Source organism: Zea mays, chromosome 4, assembly GCF_902167145.1.
Source record: "Zea mays cultivar B73 chromosome 4, Zm-B73-REFERENCE-NAM-5.0, whole genome shotgun sequence".
Classification (NCBI taxonomy): Eukaryota; Viridiplantae; Streptophyta; class Magnoliopsida; order Poales; family Poaceae; genus Zea; species Zea mays.
This window is the reverse complement of record NC_050099.1, coordinates 169,484,686-169,500,831: the sequence shown is the minus strand read 5'-3', so window position 1 is coordinate 169,500,831 and position 16,146 is coordinate 169,484,686. Positions and strand designations below refer to the sequence as shown.

The window sequence follows — 16,146 nt, the reverse complement described above, 5'->3', positions numbered from 1 at the left end:
AGGTTCCAGACTACCGCGCTTTGGCCGGATCCGCAGCAGAAGAGCCCTACAAAGGACACACAAAAAAAATTAAAAAATAGACGGCGGATCGGTAGGCGCTGCCGAGCAGGTGAACAATCGGTGAGCAGATCGGAGCAGAGAAACTATACGTTGGCTAGAGGTTGCTCGGCGATGGATTCCAGAGGGAACAGGAGCCCCTCGCAGCTAGGCCCTATAGAACCGAGAGAGGGGAAATGAAATCCGCTGTCGAAGGCCAGATATAGGTGGTTGGCGGTACCTACACGATGACCTGGAACAGCAGCAGCAGGACGACGGCGCTGTGCGAGTGCTCAACGGTGAGAAGACCGGTCGCAGATTTTTTGGAGAGGGAAGAGGAGGGGATTCCACATGGCCGGAGGCGGAGGGAGCAGATGGGTGAGGGGCGAGACGTAGGCGTACCCGTGGAGCCAAATCCGACTGCAGGCCCGACGAGTTTGGCGACCGCCGCAGCATGACAGATGCGACGGCTCAACAGCGAGTGCTCTGCTCAACGGCCAAAAACCGCTTGGAACAGGAGCTCGGACTCGGACACGGACACCGCGTGGAACAGGAGCTCGGACACGGACACTCTGAACGATGTAATCCCGTCTGCCTTGGTAATATATATTTCTCCTGCAATCCCGTTCGGTTCGGGAGCCTCTTTACAAATTTCGCGTTTCCATCTCTCGTGCTCAACAGCAGTCTCTCTACAATTTTACTAGATTTCTTTGTTACATCAAGATGTTGGAATACCAAAATGTCATTGGAGGACGGCTGCAGCTGAAGGGTAAAGCGTTGAATGTGAAGGATGGTGGAGTAAAGAAAAAGAAGAAGTACCAGCGTGAGGAGTCGTCTCAGACTGAATTTGATAAGAATGGAGACGAAAGGAACCCACATTCTGACTATGACCATCTCACACCAGCAGAGCGCCGCTACATGGAACAGAAGCAGAAGATCGACATGAAGAAGATGGCCAAAGTCGCAAACAAGTCGTACAAGGACCGCATGCAGGACTTCAACCAGTACCTGGCTAACCTCAGCGAGCACTATGACATCCCCAAAGTTGGTCCTGGCTAACCTGGCTGTGTTAGCACAAACAATTGTATGTTGTGTGGGTCTATCTACTTTTTGTTAGCATATTATGTATCGTTTTACATATATTGTAAAACGACTTGTTGCCACCGGTAGATAATATTTATTGTCAAAAGCTTGTTCCATGTATTCTGATCACGTGTTTAAGCCTTTTTTGTTGCCCCTTTTGGTTGCATTCATTTTATTCAAAATGTGATCCGCTTTTGATATTTCTAGGGAACTTATTTTCTTTCAATACAGTGGCAGAGCTTAACAACAGATTATGCCCAAATTGTTCCAAGTCAACATGGCCTTCAATTTAGGAAGTGGGAAATAAGGGTGGGATCATTTGATTCCATGTTTGGATAATTGAATTGAAGATAGGGATAGATAAATAAAGACTACATCCATCTCATGGCCCCTCCTTTTGTCTCAACCCATTTTTATTTCCCTATCCAATCCCCATCTAAACGTTCACATACAAATTATCCACTAGGCTAGAGTACTTAAAAAGTAGAAAGTACAACTTCTGATGCAACAAGTTGGCTGAATCGAGGCCCACCTGAAGCATTCAGAACCAAATCGAATTGATTGATGTTTGATGCAAAGAACTATTATTGAGTTTGTATATATTATTTTCATTTTCTCTGAATCGGAACAAGCGCTCATGGACTTGAGAACCAGTTGGAAATCCTTGCACACCTAGCCTAACTTGGCTAAACTGTCGAGCCAACTTCGCTAATTGGGCGTGATAAGCAACAATACATCATAATTTGGCGATGTCAGTGCTGATGTCCTCATGCAGAACAAGCAACAAATCAACACAAAATCCTTTCGTCGCCTGGCATTATCTCCTATGGAATGGCTTGTGCCTCTCTTTCGAGCAAGTGCATAGAGAAACACAGTACTAATAACATGTTAAAGCATGAAATATAAATAGAATATTAGAAAAGAACTAGTGTTTTTTTATTAATCTAGAGACGTAACACATACACAAGGTAAAACGATGTAGTAAAATGATGCCTTGTCATGACAACCATTCACACTCTTTATGCCAAAGCGTATGCCCAGTTCGTGGTCATGTATGACAGTTACTAATGCCTACTCTAATCTTGATGAGATCACTCCTTAAAAGATATCTATTCGAAGAGGTATTCTAAAAGAAATGTCTATTTCAAAAACAGTGACGTCGGTGTTCTCTATTGGAGCTTCTTCCTCTAGATACATATTCGTGATAAAAAAATCCTCCTACCTCCCATGATCTCCTTTACCAAACTGGCAAGGGGCTCTTCTTCCTAATAAAATCATAAGGAGTTGGGTTGATCAGAGTTGAAAAGTGGTGAGTAGGTAAAAGTGGAATAATAAAGAGAGGTGAAGGTATCGTGGTGATGAAGATTTCACTACGACCATGCACTCCCAGTTGCTTGAGATCACTTGGCAGTCGATCACTAGTAGCTTGGCATCTCTTCTTAAACACTAAAACTCAGTTCAAGCATAATTAATAAAAAATCGTGAACCTATAGGATAGGCGCCTTTTTTTAATGATGGCCACAATTTAAGTGTGGTCTCAATAAAGATGATCTAGAATGTGTACAGGAAGCAATCATAGAACTTTTAAGACCATGGATGGGTGTATTGTTGGTCACTCGTTTTGATTCTTGAAAGACATCAAAGCGAGACAACAATTAAAAACAAGGGACCTTCTCCCCTTCAATTTATCTTCAGCTTTGAACATAAATTGTTGAGAAGGTTATTGAGATTGAAATCATAATGAAATAAAGAACACATAAATACAAAAAAGAAATCTTCATAGTTGTGCTCTTTGTATTATCTTCTTATTGTAAATGAATACAATTATATCTTCATAAGTATAGAGAACAACCAGCAAGGTAAACTTAGCTTCGTAGGTGGAGCTAGGCGGCATGCCGTGAAATCATGTTCGGTCTGTGCATGAGCACTGTTCACCTAATTATATGGACAACGCAATATACAACTCAATGTAAAATTACTATCCTAGTCTCAAAACCTATACATACATCTATAAGAATTGTTGGGGACATAATTGTCATTTCTTCTGAAGCAGCATCAAACATGTTGGTCTTCATTTTTGGACAAACATATGTTAATTACTCGTGAGACAAATTATGAAAAACTGTCAGTATTAATTAATTTTGAGGACCTTCGGCAGAGACATTCCCCCCAATATGTATCAACATCATACTAGCATACTTCAAAACATATATGACCTCCTTTTGCTTCGTGACAAAAAAACTTCATTGCTATTAGTTAAGACATATTTTAAAGCTATAGCTTCAGGCAGAAAAGAAACTGAACATAACTCAGAATCATTTTAGATAAGAAGATGTAGGTAAAGGAAGCAATCAGAGAACTTTGAAGACCATGAATCACTACAGTAAAACGACGCACATCCGACGGCCACTTAACCTCCGACGACAATCTACGAGACCGTCAGACATAAGCTTATGTCCGACGGTCTCTGCTGGCCCTCGGAAATAGCGTCCTATGTCCGACGGCTGTCAGAGAAGCCGTCAGACATAAGCTTACGTCCGACGGCCGAACTGATAGCCGTCGGACATAAGATATTTTAACGTGGGCCAGGCACCGCACGCCGTTTCATTTCCGCATCCGGTCCTCTCTCTGCCGCGCTTAGCCATCGTTGTCGCGCTGCCGCCGTCGCCTGCTTAAACCGCCGCCACCACCCATGCCCGCCGCCGCCCGTGCCCGCCGCCCAGGCGCCCACCACCGTCGGCGTTCACCGCCACCGCCCCGGCACCTGTCCCGACGCCGGCTGCCCCGACTCATCCTCCGTCCCGCCCACGCCGACCATCGTCCCGCCGTCAAGCCGATAAGTGAGTATTTTTAATTTTGTCAATGTATATATTATTTTCTAGTTGTCTTTTTTCAGTATTAAATTTTTTGTATTAATATTGTTTAGCTTGTTATGTCCGACGACCGGAATTTGATTATGTAATAAATTTAATTTGTTTTAGTTTACTTAGTGGTGTTTAGATAATTTAAACTTTTAATTTTCGAGGGTTTTTATTATGCCCTCGGAAATAAGGTTATTTTATATAATTTGGCACTCGTGACAATGTTATTTCATATATATTATATGTTATTTCGTATATATTATTGTGGTAGTTTATTAGTTGAACTCGTGACATTGTTTTAGTTTACTTAGTGGTAGTTTATTAGTTGAACTACATAATTTACTTATTCTTTCCTGTAGATATAGGGGTGATTTACTTAAATAATCAAGTAAACGTAATCAAGTTACGTGGCGAGAAAGAAGAAAGCTACTTGGCGTCCATTGAATCGACGAAAGCAACTAGACCCTGATTTTGATTACGATTACAATTGACGAGTATGGATCATGATTTTATTGAATATTATATATATTTTTCATTTGTTTCATTATTTTATTGTCGATTTGTGTACTAACTTGTTTTTGTTAAAATAGGATGTCAAAGAAAATGAGGTCTATTGCTCGTAGTTTGCTTGGGACGAGGAGTAGCTCGAGGAGCAGCTCGAGGGGTGAGGATTTAGTTTTTCAGGGCACAGGTTCTACCATGAGCAAATGTAGAGCGCTGGTAGAACATTTGCCTCCACATGATGTAAGTTAGTTGTTAATTTACATTATTTGAGTTACTTAATATTGTATGATGTAAGTTACTTGTTTCATAGGATGCTAAAATCGAGGAACCGGTGGTAGATGATCATGCGAGAGATGATGATGAAGATGATGTGGGAGATGATGCTGGAGACGATGCTGGTGGGTATTCTGCAGGCATGGATTCTGGGGCTGGTGGTGATTCCGCAGCTGGGTCTGGAACTCCTCAAGTTAGGAGAACGAGGAAGCTGCATTTTGTTGGACCACCTCCAGAGCTTCCACTCGAATCTCAGGTTTTGATAAAGCCTAGTGTAAAGTGAGTGACATATCTTTGCTTAATTGTTATTGAAATTTATGTTTTCATTTCTACATTGTTTTCTGTTTGCAGGACTTGGATCGACGACTCGTTCACAGGCACGGGACACTACAAGCAGGTGAACATGGTCCTTGGTAATCTTGTTCGCTGCACTGGCCTGGTCTTGTGACTTTGCCTAGTGTCGAGTCTGTCCCCGCCACCACTTGGGAGCATTATCGCTATGGTGTCTGTAGAATGTTTGGCAACACACAGGCACTAGTTTGGGATGCATTCTGGGTATGAATTTTTTATACTAATTTAGTTATCCCATATATGGTTGCTTTTATGATAACACTAATTTTTTGTAGAAACGGTACAAGTTGGCGGACGATGGATTATATGATATGAACGCTCGTTACATGTTTGAGTATAACGCGAATGATGTCGTTGCAGATGCAATGTACTATGCACGAATTCATGCTATAAAGGCATGGTACAGAGCAAGTGCTGATGATCGACCGATGCCAAATACCAAGGCCGAGTGGTCATCAATTTACCTTACGGAGGAGCAATACCTTGAGGTAAACAAGTTGTTGCAACTCATATCGCACGAATCCATGTATTTGCTTTATTGAAAAAATTCATGTAGGTGTCGGTGCCGTGGATGGCCACCCGATCAGAGGGTTATCGGGCCTTGTGCAGATGGTGGGCTTCCCCTGAGTTTCGTGCCATTTCCGAAAGGAACATGGGAAACCATGGACTGAGTCGTTCCACAACTACGGCGGCGATGGACATGTGCACCTGGCTAAGACGATGCATCGCATTCTTGGGTGAACAACCTTTTCAACACGCAGAGGGCGTGTTTGGTTCGGCTTTTTTCTGGCCAGCTTATCTGAAAAGCTGGCTGTGGGGAAAAGCTGGCTGTTAGGAAAAGCTGGTGGTTAGAATTTAGGTGTTTGGTTCGCCAGCTGTGCAAAAAAGCTGTTCGTCAGAATCTACGTGTTTGGATACAAATTCTCAAATTGCAGATTCTGTTCGAACAAACGATAAAATGAAACCCATAACGCAGATAAAGTTCATTACAAACTAATTAGTGGAGTTGATTACATCATAAGTACCGTTACAATTGCACTAAGTTAACTACGACACTAATGCATTTGCAATTGCATCTCGAAAATCACTCATGTCTAACTCATCAGATGTGCTAGTACTACTCTCACCTGCAGGTAGATCATGACTTAGGCTATTAGGTCCTACTTCATCAAAATCTCTATCGTGTAGAGCACTATCTCTAATGAAGTTATGCAGTGTCATACATGCAATAATTATCTTCGATTGTTTCTCAAGCGAAAATGAAGGGAGACTTAATAGAATTCTCCACTTCATTTTTAGCACCCCAAATGATCGCTCAATAACATTTCGTAGGGATGAGTGCGCATAGTTGAAAACTTCTTTACTCCCAATAGGTTGCCTCGCATTTTGCCATTCCGTAATGTGGTACTTCTGACCCTTATAAGGTGCAAGGTACCCCTTTCTATTTGGATAACCCGAATCGGCAAGATAGTATTTACCTGCACAAACTCAAAATACAAATGTTACGTACATATGACATAAAATAGTACTGTATTATACTAATGAACAAAATATTTATATACCTTCCGGTGGATGGGGGAACCTGTCCGCATAAGTTATTAAAGTATCCTGTAGTACTCTTGTGTCATGTACGGAACCTGGCCATCCTGTCACCACAAATGTGAACCTCATATCGAAGTCACATACGGCCATTACATTCTGCGACGTGTAACCGTGTCGGCCAATATATTTCGCTTGTTCCGAAGCCGGGACTGCCGCTGGGAAGTGACTACCATCTATTGCGCCTATGCAATCCTTGAAGTGTGGCCAAAACCTCGCCTCTCGCAAACGATGATGAATCTCGACAAAATGTGGGTCTTTTGGCTTGATTGTGTCAGATGACATCTTATAAAGTGCATTAAGGACATCACTATACTTGCGGCTAATTGTTTCCAATGAGTGACCAAATTTATTTCTGATCTGCCTAAACGATTGTGGACCCCCGCATGCCCACAAGAATATGCCAAGAGCTTCCATAGTACTGACACCCCTGCTTGGAAGCAGCCCATAATTTTGTACCAACGTGTCATGCAATCGTCGAAAAACAGTTCTTCGCATCCGAAACATGTCAAAACAGTCGTTACTAATCTCCAACGTTCTTTGAACCCATTGAATACCAGATTCGACCAATGTTCTTCTAGGAGCCCGACTGAAATGCCTGCCCCAAATGTCAACAGCATAAAGAGCAACAAGCATTTCTCCATCTGTTTCGTCATTAGATGTGTGTGCATCCATTTCATCATCAGATGTGTGTGCATCCATTTCATCATCATATGTGTGTTCATAAGGGTCACACATCTGCATGGAGACAACCAAGAGCCACAATTTCATATGCAACCACAGTTTATAAAACACATATTAAAGAAGCCGAACAGTTTACAGGCATATTGTCACACCCGGTTTTAGAAGGCAAACCGAATGCGAACCATGTACGTGCCAGGATCAGTTATTCACGTACACAGCAGTTACATAACATGGACATCATCACATAGTGCTCAAAATAGTATTAAGAAGGGAAATAGTTGATTACATCATACGTCTGAGACGTCCATATAGTTCTTACAATAAATCAAAGTGCGGAAAAGAAACGTAGATAACCGCGGCCTTCACAGGCAGCCGACTGGGGGTTTGCCGCTAACCCACACCTAGAACTCGTCGTAGTCTTGGAACTCCTGGAAGTCTCCTTCCACAGCTTCATCTTCGCCTGAGCAGTGGTTGCAATACTGACAACCTGGGGATGGGGGGGGGGTTTGGTGTGTAGAGCAAGGGTGAGTACACATCAACATACTCAGCAAGTATCCTGTTTGGCTGTAGTGGACTAGCTGTATGTGGGGATAAGTCAAGCAGTTGCTTTTAGTTGGTCAGATTATTACTTACTAGTAGAAAGCCAAGTTTTAGCATTAACCCAAGTTATTAACCCAAACGTACTCCTTTCCAAACGGAAAGAGTACCACTTACCAGCACCATAGTCATAACCGAAACCATCAAGCTCATAACCACCTGTACCAAAGTACCTCTGATCAAGTACCACTAATCACTGGAGCTCCCTTGGCCGCTCATAACCGTGAGCACGGCTGATATATCAGTTTTCAAACACTCTGCAGAGGTTGTGCACTTTACCCACAAGTCGTGATTCCCTTTCTGCCCGGAGAGAGCTACTCCCCATTGACCACTACCTAGGTGGCCTAGCAGGGCATCACTACGTAGCCTTTACAAAGATTCCCCGGGGCTGTAGCCACCCGTTAGGTTTCCTAAATGCACCGCACTCCTCCCCAAGGGGCGAACCCAAACTTGGCAGAGCGAGCCGCATACACCGAGCCCCATTGACGGCACGACGGCTAAGTGAACTACACCCCGGATCCTCTAATTATTCAGCTAAGGGCATCCCATTCCACCCTCATGGTTGCACTGTTTTCCCGGGCGGTCATCCATAGAACAGGTCCTTACGGAGAGGCACTCGAGAAACCGCTCGAGCCCCCTTGAAGACCACAAGTATAACATCATCATAAGAAAGGGGAAAACAGCGTATCATAGGTAATCTCATCATGTCCATTGATTATAGTTGAGCAATAGCATAAAGCTAAACAGTAATAATCCAACCCAAATAGGTGAACAAGGACATGGATCACAAAAGCTAGTCAATCCTTAGGCATAAATGTGTAAAGCGGGAGGTGAATTAAATAATGAATAGGACATAGATAGGTCAAGGGACACTTGCCTCCACCAACCGACTGCTGCTCAGGGGCTTCTCCTGCGGGTTCCTCGGGCTCTTCAACCGGATCGTTCTCTAAGCGGGTGCAAACATACATACATCCATTCATTGAAATTAGGAAACCAACAGTACACCATACAAGAGAACAAGTAAAGAAAATATGCATAGAATACCACATACGATAATGGATTTACCTTGGTTAGAAAGAAACGAGGGAAGGTCTCGCAGGGGTTGAGGCTTATGCTCGAGGGGCACTACGGGTTGGTGAATAACTAGACGTCACGTGTTCTAGTTCCAATTGGTTCTAACAAAAGAATTAGCTACAGGCACTAATGTAAACGTGACCACTTTTAGTAGATTAACATTGAATGCAATAGACGATTGGCTACACAAATTAACTAACGTAACCAATTTCCAAATTGAGACTCCTACCTTATTAATATAAACGACGTGATTAGCGCATATAGGAGACGGGGGGGGGGGGTAGACGGGAGTTAGGGGGTAGACGAGGCACGACGAGTCGTGCCAAGGCACGCGCACTACGCGGGCACGCACGCGAGGTCGCATGCACACGCCACGAACTAACCGTACGCACGTCGGGGCCGTGCGCTAGCCGAGCTCAAAGCCGCGCGCTTTAGGCACGCTAGGCCGAACTCAAGGCTACGCCGGGGCCGACACGACGCGAGCAAGGCACGGCGGGGCGGGCGGGCAAGCACGCCGGGGCAAGCGAGCGCGAGCGAGCGAGGACGAGGCCGGACGAGGCCGAGCGCGGGGACGGGCGGCCGAGCCGGGGGCACGGGGCGGTTGAACCGGGGGGGAGGCGGCCGAGCTCGCCGGGGGGGGGAGGCGGGCGGCCGTGCCGGGGGTGGGCGAGGGCGGCTCGCCGGAGCGGGCGCGAGGGCGGGGCCGAGCGGGCGCGGCCGGGCTCGCCGGGGGCGGGGCCGAGCCGGACACGGGAGGGGGAGGGGCGGCTCGCCGGAGCGGGCGCGGGGGCGGGGCCGAGCGGAACGCCGGAGGCGGGCGGTCGAGCCGGGCGGCGCGAGGGCGCGAGCGGCCGGGGCGGGGGTGGGGCACGGGCGGCCGAGCCGAGCGGGCGCGGGCAGGGCGCGGGCGGGGGCTCGCCGGAGCGAGGGCGGCCAAGCTCGCCGGGCGCGGGCAGGGCGCGGGCGGCCGAGCTCGCCGGGCGCGGGGAAGGGCGGGGCGCGGCCGGGCGGGACGCCGGGGGGCGGGCGGCCGGGCGGGACGTCAGGGGGCGCGAGCGGCCGGGCCGGGGCCGAGCGGGGTCGGGGACGGGCGGCGCCCATGGCGCGGGGGAGAGGGCGCCGGGGGGAAAGGGGAGGAGAGGGAGGGAGGAGAAGGGGTCTCAACGGGGGGGGCGGCGGCGGCGCCGGGGGGGGGGGGGGCGGCGGCGGCTAGGGTTAGGGTTGGGGTGAGAGAGAGAGAGAGAGAGAGAGAGATGACGGGCGGGGCCCGCGGGGGGGGGGATTTTTGGAAAAAGGAAAAGGGTGGGGGCGGCTGGGCCGGATGGGCCCAAAGTGGGGGGAAGGGGGGGCGCGCGGCTGGGCCGGCCGGGGGGCCCACGCGGGAGGGGAGGGGGAGGCGCGGCTGGGCCGCCAGCTGTGCCGGCGCGCAAGGGGGGGCGGCTGGGCCGAAATGGGAAAGGGAGGGAGGGAGAGAAAAAGAAAGCGTTTTCCTTTTTCTAAAATCTAATTTTCTCGGGGTGAATGCTTTTACATTTTAAACAACCAAAAGTATGCATGGTTCAGCATGGTGCATCACACGAAATAAAGTGTTTTAAGGTTTTGCTTTACACGAAGTCTAAAGCCAAAACCCGCTGCGACTTTGGAGAAGATCAAGGCTTAGCGAGAAGAAAAGGGAAAAGGAAAGAGTAACGCCTGAATTTGGTGAGAGAAAAGAAGAAAAAAAATTCTACCCCCAAATTCAGGGCGTTACAAACCTATCCCCCTTAAAAGAATCTCGCCCTCGAGATTCAGGGTTGGCTAGCAAAGAACTCAGGGTATTTGGCCATCAGATCATCTTCACGCTCCCAGGTTGCTTCTTCCTCTGAGTGATGATCCCATCTGACTTTGCACATTCTGATGGTCTTCCTTCGGGTGACTCTGTCTGCAACCTCAAGGACCTGCACTGGCTTCTCAACGTAGGTCAAGTCCTCCTGGACTTCAAGACCTTCCACTGGCAACTGCTCTTCTGGCACGCGCAAGCACTTCTTCAACTGAGACACATGAAAGACATCATGCACAGCAGACAAATTCTCGGGCAAACTGAGCTGATAGGCCACTTCTCCACGTCTTGCAAGAATCTGATACGGACCAATGTAGCGGGGTGCTAGCTTGCCTTTCACTCCGAATCTTCTGACTCCTCTGATCGGTGACACTTTCAGATAGACAAAGTCTCCGACCTCGAAACTCAGCTCTCTTCTTCTTGTGTCTGCATAGCTTCGCTGCCTCGATTGCGCTATCTTTAGATTCTCTCGGACCATCTTGATGTTCTCTTCGGCTTCAAGCAAAATGTCTGGCCCAAACACTTGCTTTTCTCCAGGCTAATCCCATTGCAACGGAGTTCTACAACTCCTTCCATAAAGCGCCTGAAATGGTGACATCTTCAAACTGGCCTAATAACTGTTGTTATAGGAAAACTCTGCATAAGGCAATCTCTTATCCCATCCGGACTGATCTTGCAACGCACAGGCTCTCAACATATCTTCAAGAATTTGATTGGTCCTTTCGGTCTAGCCATCTGTCTGCGGATGATAAGCTGAACTGAAATTCAGATGCGTGCCCAAAGCTTCATGCAACTGCTGCCAGAAATGAGAGGTGAACTGCGTTCCTCTGTCTGACACTATCTTCTTTGGCACACCATGAAGACAAACGATCCGAGACATATACAATTCTGCCAATACGGCACTGCTATAGTTGGTCTTGACAGGTATGAAGTGGGCTGACTTGGTCAAACGGTCCACTACTACCCAGATGGAATCGTAGCCGGCTCGAGTGCGAGGCAATCCGACTATGAAATCCATACCAATCTCATCCCATTTCCACTGAGGGATCTGCAACGGTTGCAACAATCCAGCAGGTCTCTGGTGTTCTGCCTTAATTCTTCGACAACTATCGCACATAGCTACATGCTCTGCGATTTCCCTCTTCATTCCGTACCACCAGAATTTCTTCTTCAGATCCTGGTACATCTTCTCACTGCCAGGGTGAATCGAATAGGCTGTCTCATGAGCTTCCTTAAGAATCAACTCCCGAATGGACTGGACATTGGGAACACACAAGCGGTCTTTGAACCATATCACGCCTTCTGCATCTTCTCGAAAATCTTTGCCTTTGCCATCTAGAATCAGTCGCCGGATCTCACTGATTTTCTCATCATTCTTCTGCGCTTCTTTGATTTCGCGCTCCAAGGTAGGTTCCAACTCGACTGTGACTCCTCGCGAATTGTTCAGAAATCCGAGGCTCAACCTGTCAAACTCCTTGGCCAACTCATAAGGCATCGGACGAGCGACCATCAGATTGACTTGACTCTTTCTGCTCAAAGCATCTGCCACTACATTTGCTTTGCCTGGATGGTAATGAATCTCCAACTCATAATCTTTGATCAACTCTAACCATCTTCGTTGCCTCATGTTCAACTCTGACTGAGTGAATATGTACTTCAGACTCTTGTGGTCTGTGTAAACATCGCATTTCTGTCCATACAGATAGTGCCTCCATGTCTTCAGTGCGTGAACCACTGCTGCCAACTCTAGATCATGGATTGGGTAGTTCTTCTCATGAACCTTCAGCTGTCGGGACGAGTAAGCCACAACTCTTCCCTCTTGCATTAACACACATCCCAAACCTGTGTAACAAGCATCACAATACACCGAGAAGGGCTTGTGCACATCAGGCAAAACTAGGACAGGCGCTGTAGTCAACTTCTCTTTCAGCGCTTCAAAGGCCTCTTGGCATTTCTGGGTCCACTTGAACTCAACTTTGTTGCCTAGCAACGCTGTCATAGGTTTCGCAATCTTCGAAAATCTTTCAATGAATCGTCGATAATATCCGGCCATTCCAATGAAGCTCTTGATTCCTCTAGCATCTGTTGGCGCTTTCCAGTTCAAAATGTCTGCCACTTTCTTCGGATCCACAGCCAATCCTTCTTTGTTGATTATATGACCCAAGAACAGGACTTCACTGATCCAGAACTCACACTTGCTCAACTTTGCATACAACTGGTGCTCTCGCAATCTTTGCAATACCATCTTCAAATGATCTGCATGCTCTTCTTCGCTATGAGAATAAATCAGGATGTCATCAATGAATACCACCACAAACTTATCAAGGTAATCCATGAATACACTGTTCATCAAGTTCATAAAGAACGCTGGCGCATTGGTCAAACCAAAAGACATCACTGTGAACTCATACAAACCATACTTGGAAATGAATGCCGTCTTCGGAATGTCCGAAGGTCGGATCCTGAGCTGATGATAACCTGACCTCAGATCAATCTTGGAGAACACACTGGCTCCTCTCAACTGGTCGAACAGATCTTCTATTCTGGGCAAGGGATACTTGTTCTTGATCGTGACCTCATTCAAAGCTCGGTAATCGATACACATCCTTTTGGTGCCATCTTTCTTCTCCACAAATAGGACAGGGGCGGCCCAAGGCGAGGTGCTTGGCCGGATGTAACCTTTCTCTGACAACTCATCAATCTGCTCCTTAAGCTCAACCAACTCTGGTCCAGATATTCTGTAAGCTCTCTTGAAGATAGGGGCGGTTCCGGGAAGAAGCTCTATGGCAAATTCAACTTTCCGCTCTGGTGGCATACCCGGTAAGTCCTTTGGAAACACATCTGGGAACTCGGACACAACCTTGATCCTCTCAATCAGGTCTGCTTCACTGCTATCGACATCCATCTGGTAACAACTTCCTTTCTTTGGCTTAGGCGGGACTAACTCGGTCACCACTTCCTCTCCTAGTGGGGACACCAACTTGATTGTCCTTTTATCACAACGGATAACTGCCTGATACTTATCTAGCCAATTCATCCCTAGGATGACATCTATTCCCTGAGTACCCATTACTATAAGGTTGGCGGGAAACGCTATCCCCCTTATTTCCACACTTATATTCAAACAAATGCTATCGGCTCGAATTCTACCACCGGCTGAGTCAATTTGAATGGGGGTTGACATGGTAGTAATTGGAAGATTATGTGCTTCTACCCATGATGCAGTAATGAAAGAATGCGTTGCTCCAGTATCAAATAACACTTCTGCAATATGGGAGTCGACTGGGAACATACCTACTATCATGCCGGGGGTCTCCTGAACTGCTTCAGCTTCCAAGTGGTTCAGCCTTCCATGATTGTAGCGCGGCTGAGAGCGATTGCCTGTTCCGGGCTGAGGCACATTCTGCTTTGCTGGGGCATTGGGGCCTGACTGCTGCTGGGCTGCCTTCTTCGGACATTGCATCACCCAATGGCCTTGCTCTCCACAGTGGAAACATGCTCTGTTTCCAACCTGAGCTGGTGCTGCCTGATTGTTCTGCTGGTTTGCGGGGGCAGGAAGGCGAGGTGCCTGCTGATTCTGCCTCTGAAACTGACCTCCTCCTGACTGATTGCTCTGACGGTTCTGGTACTGATGCTGAGGATACTGTCTTTGAAACTGCTAATGCTGCTGAGGTGGACGTTGGTTCTGCCTGAACTGCTGAGGTTGATTGCCTGAGAAACGAGGACGGTTGCTGCTTCTAGGCTGGGGTCCACTGATCTTGCGCTTACGATCTTCCATCTCCTTACGCTTCCTCTCTGTCATGATTGCTCTATCAATCAGGTGCTGAAATGTCGGGAAGGTGTGATTCATCAGTTGGTACTGCAGAGGGTCAACCAAGCCTCTCAGGAAACGGTAATGTCGCTTGGCGTCGGTGTTGACATCTTCAGGAGCATAGCGAGACAATTGCAGAAACCTGTCCCGGTACTCACTGACAGACAATGGCCCTTGCTTGAGAGCCAGGAACTCCTCCTTCTTCACAGTCATCAGACCTGCGGGAACATGGTACTGACGAAAGCTTCCTCTGAACTCTTCCCAGGTGATGGCGTCAGGGTGGGCATGGGTGGCGAGGTAAGACTCCCACCATGATTGGGCTGCTCCTCTCAACAGACGGGGACCATACAGGACTTTCTCCCTGTCATCGCACTGAGCGGTATGCAACTCACGCTCCACAGTGCGCAACCAGTCTTCAGCATCCATGGGGTCAGAAGAATGAGCGAACGTTGGTGGATGACCTCTCATGAATTCAGCACGCTTGTCTCTAGGCATCTGAGGCATCTGAGGCTGAGGTGGGGCATGCTGCTGCTGCTGCTGCTGAATGGCGGCCAAAGTCTGACCGATGGCTTGAACTGCCTGAGTCTGCATCAGAAACATCTGCTCGATCGACATCGGGGGCGGGGGCGGCAGGTGCTGCTGCTGGGGCACCTCCTCCTGTTGAGCGGCTCGCTCCTGCTGAGCACGCCTTCCTCCTCTGCGCCTGTTCTCTGACATCTGCAGAATGCAACCACACATCAGAACTGATCTGGCAAATCTTGCAGCATAAGGAAAGAGAATAGAATTCTTCAACAGCACTGAACAGATGAACATCTTCACTGATCTCCAACACAGACCACACAGCTTCTCAGATGAAGAGGAGAGTGGAATAAAAGGTTTCCCAACTATATAGCTAACTCCATTAACATAATAGGTAAACCAAAATGCAGGGGATACCCACACTCTGGTAACAGTCATTACAAAGATCCAAACCAAACATAGTTCATCATGACAAACATAGATGCACAGGATATAGCAAACTACCCTGTCTAACTAAGACTAACTAAGACCGAGACTAACGCTAAGACTGAAGCTTCTACGTATATATTTCGTATTAATTACAAGATCCAACTCTAACGAGCTATGGTTCTAGAGTTATCTTGGTCTTGCAGTCGGGATTGCCATAAGACTGGTGTCCACGCTGAGGTGAGCGGTATGGGTGCTGAGTCCCGATGGGAGCGGGGAAACCACCATCCAAGTGACGACGTTCCGCGCGCTCAGCCCGCAGCAGGGCGATCTCAGCACGAGCCCTACTCAGCTCGTTTAATGCATGGTCCAGCTCCGTGTTTAGCACGGCGGCTAGGTTGACTGTGCTGCTCAACCTAGGATTGCCCTCACCGACAGGTGAGACAATCACGCCTCCTGTGCTGCCAGATGGACGGCGGGGGTAATACTTCAGGTCAAGACCGTCAGCT

At 47.5% G+C, this 16,146-nt stretch overlaps 1 protein-coding gene across 1 annotated transcript; it reads left to right on the top strand.

Annotated features, from left to right (window-relative positions):
• Positions 1 to 759: 759 nt before the first annotated feature.
• Positions 760 to 1,095, top strand: LOC103654024 (protein FAM32A-like). Its single transcript, XM_035967388.1, has one exon. The coding sequence runs from the start codon at positions 760 to 762 to the stop codon at positions 1,093 to 1,095; it is 336 nt and encodes a 111-aa protein (XP_035823281.1).
• The last annotated feature ends 15,051 nt before the right edge of the window (positions 1,096 to 16,146 follow it).

Coding starts and splice junctions, on each gene's coding strand:
- LOC103654024 (XM_035967388.1), top strand. CDS start 760: ATGTTGGAATACCAAAATGTCATTGGAGGACGGCTGCAGCTGAAGGGT.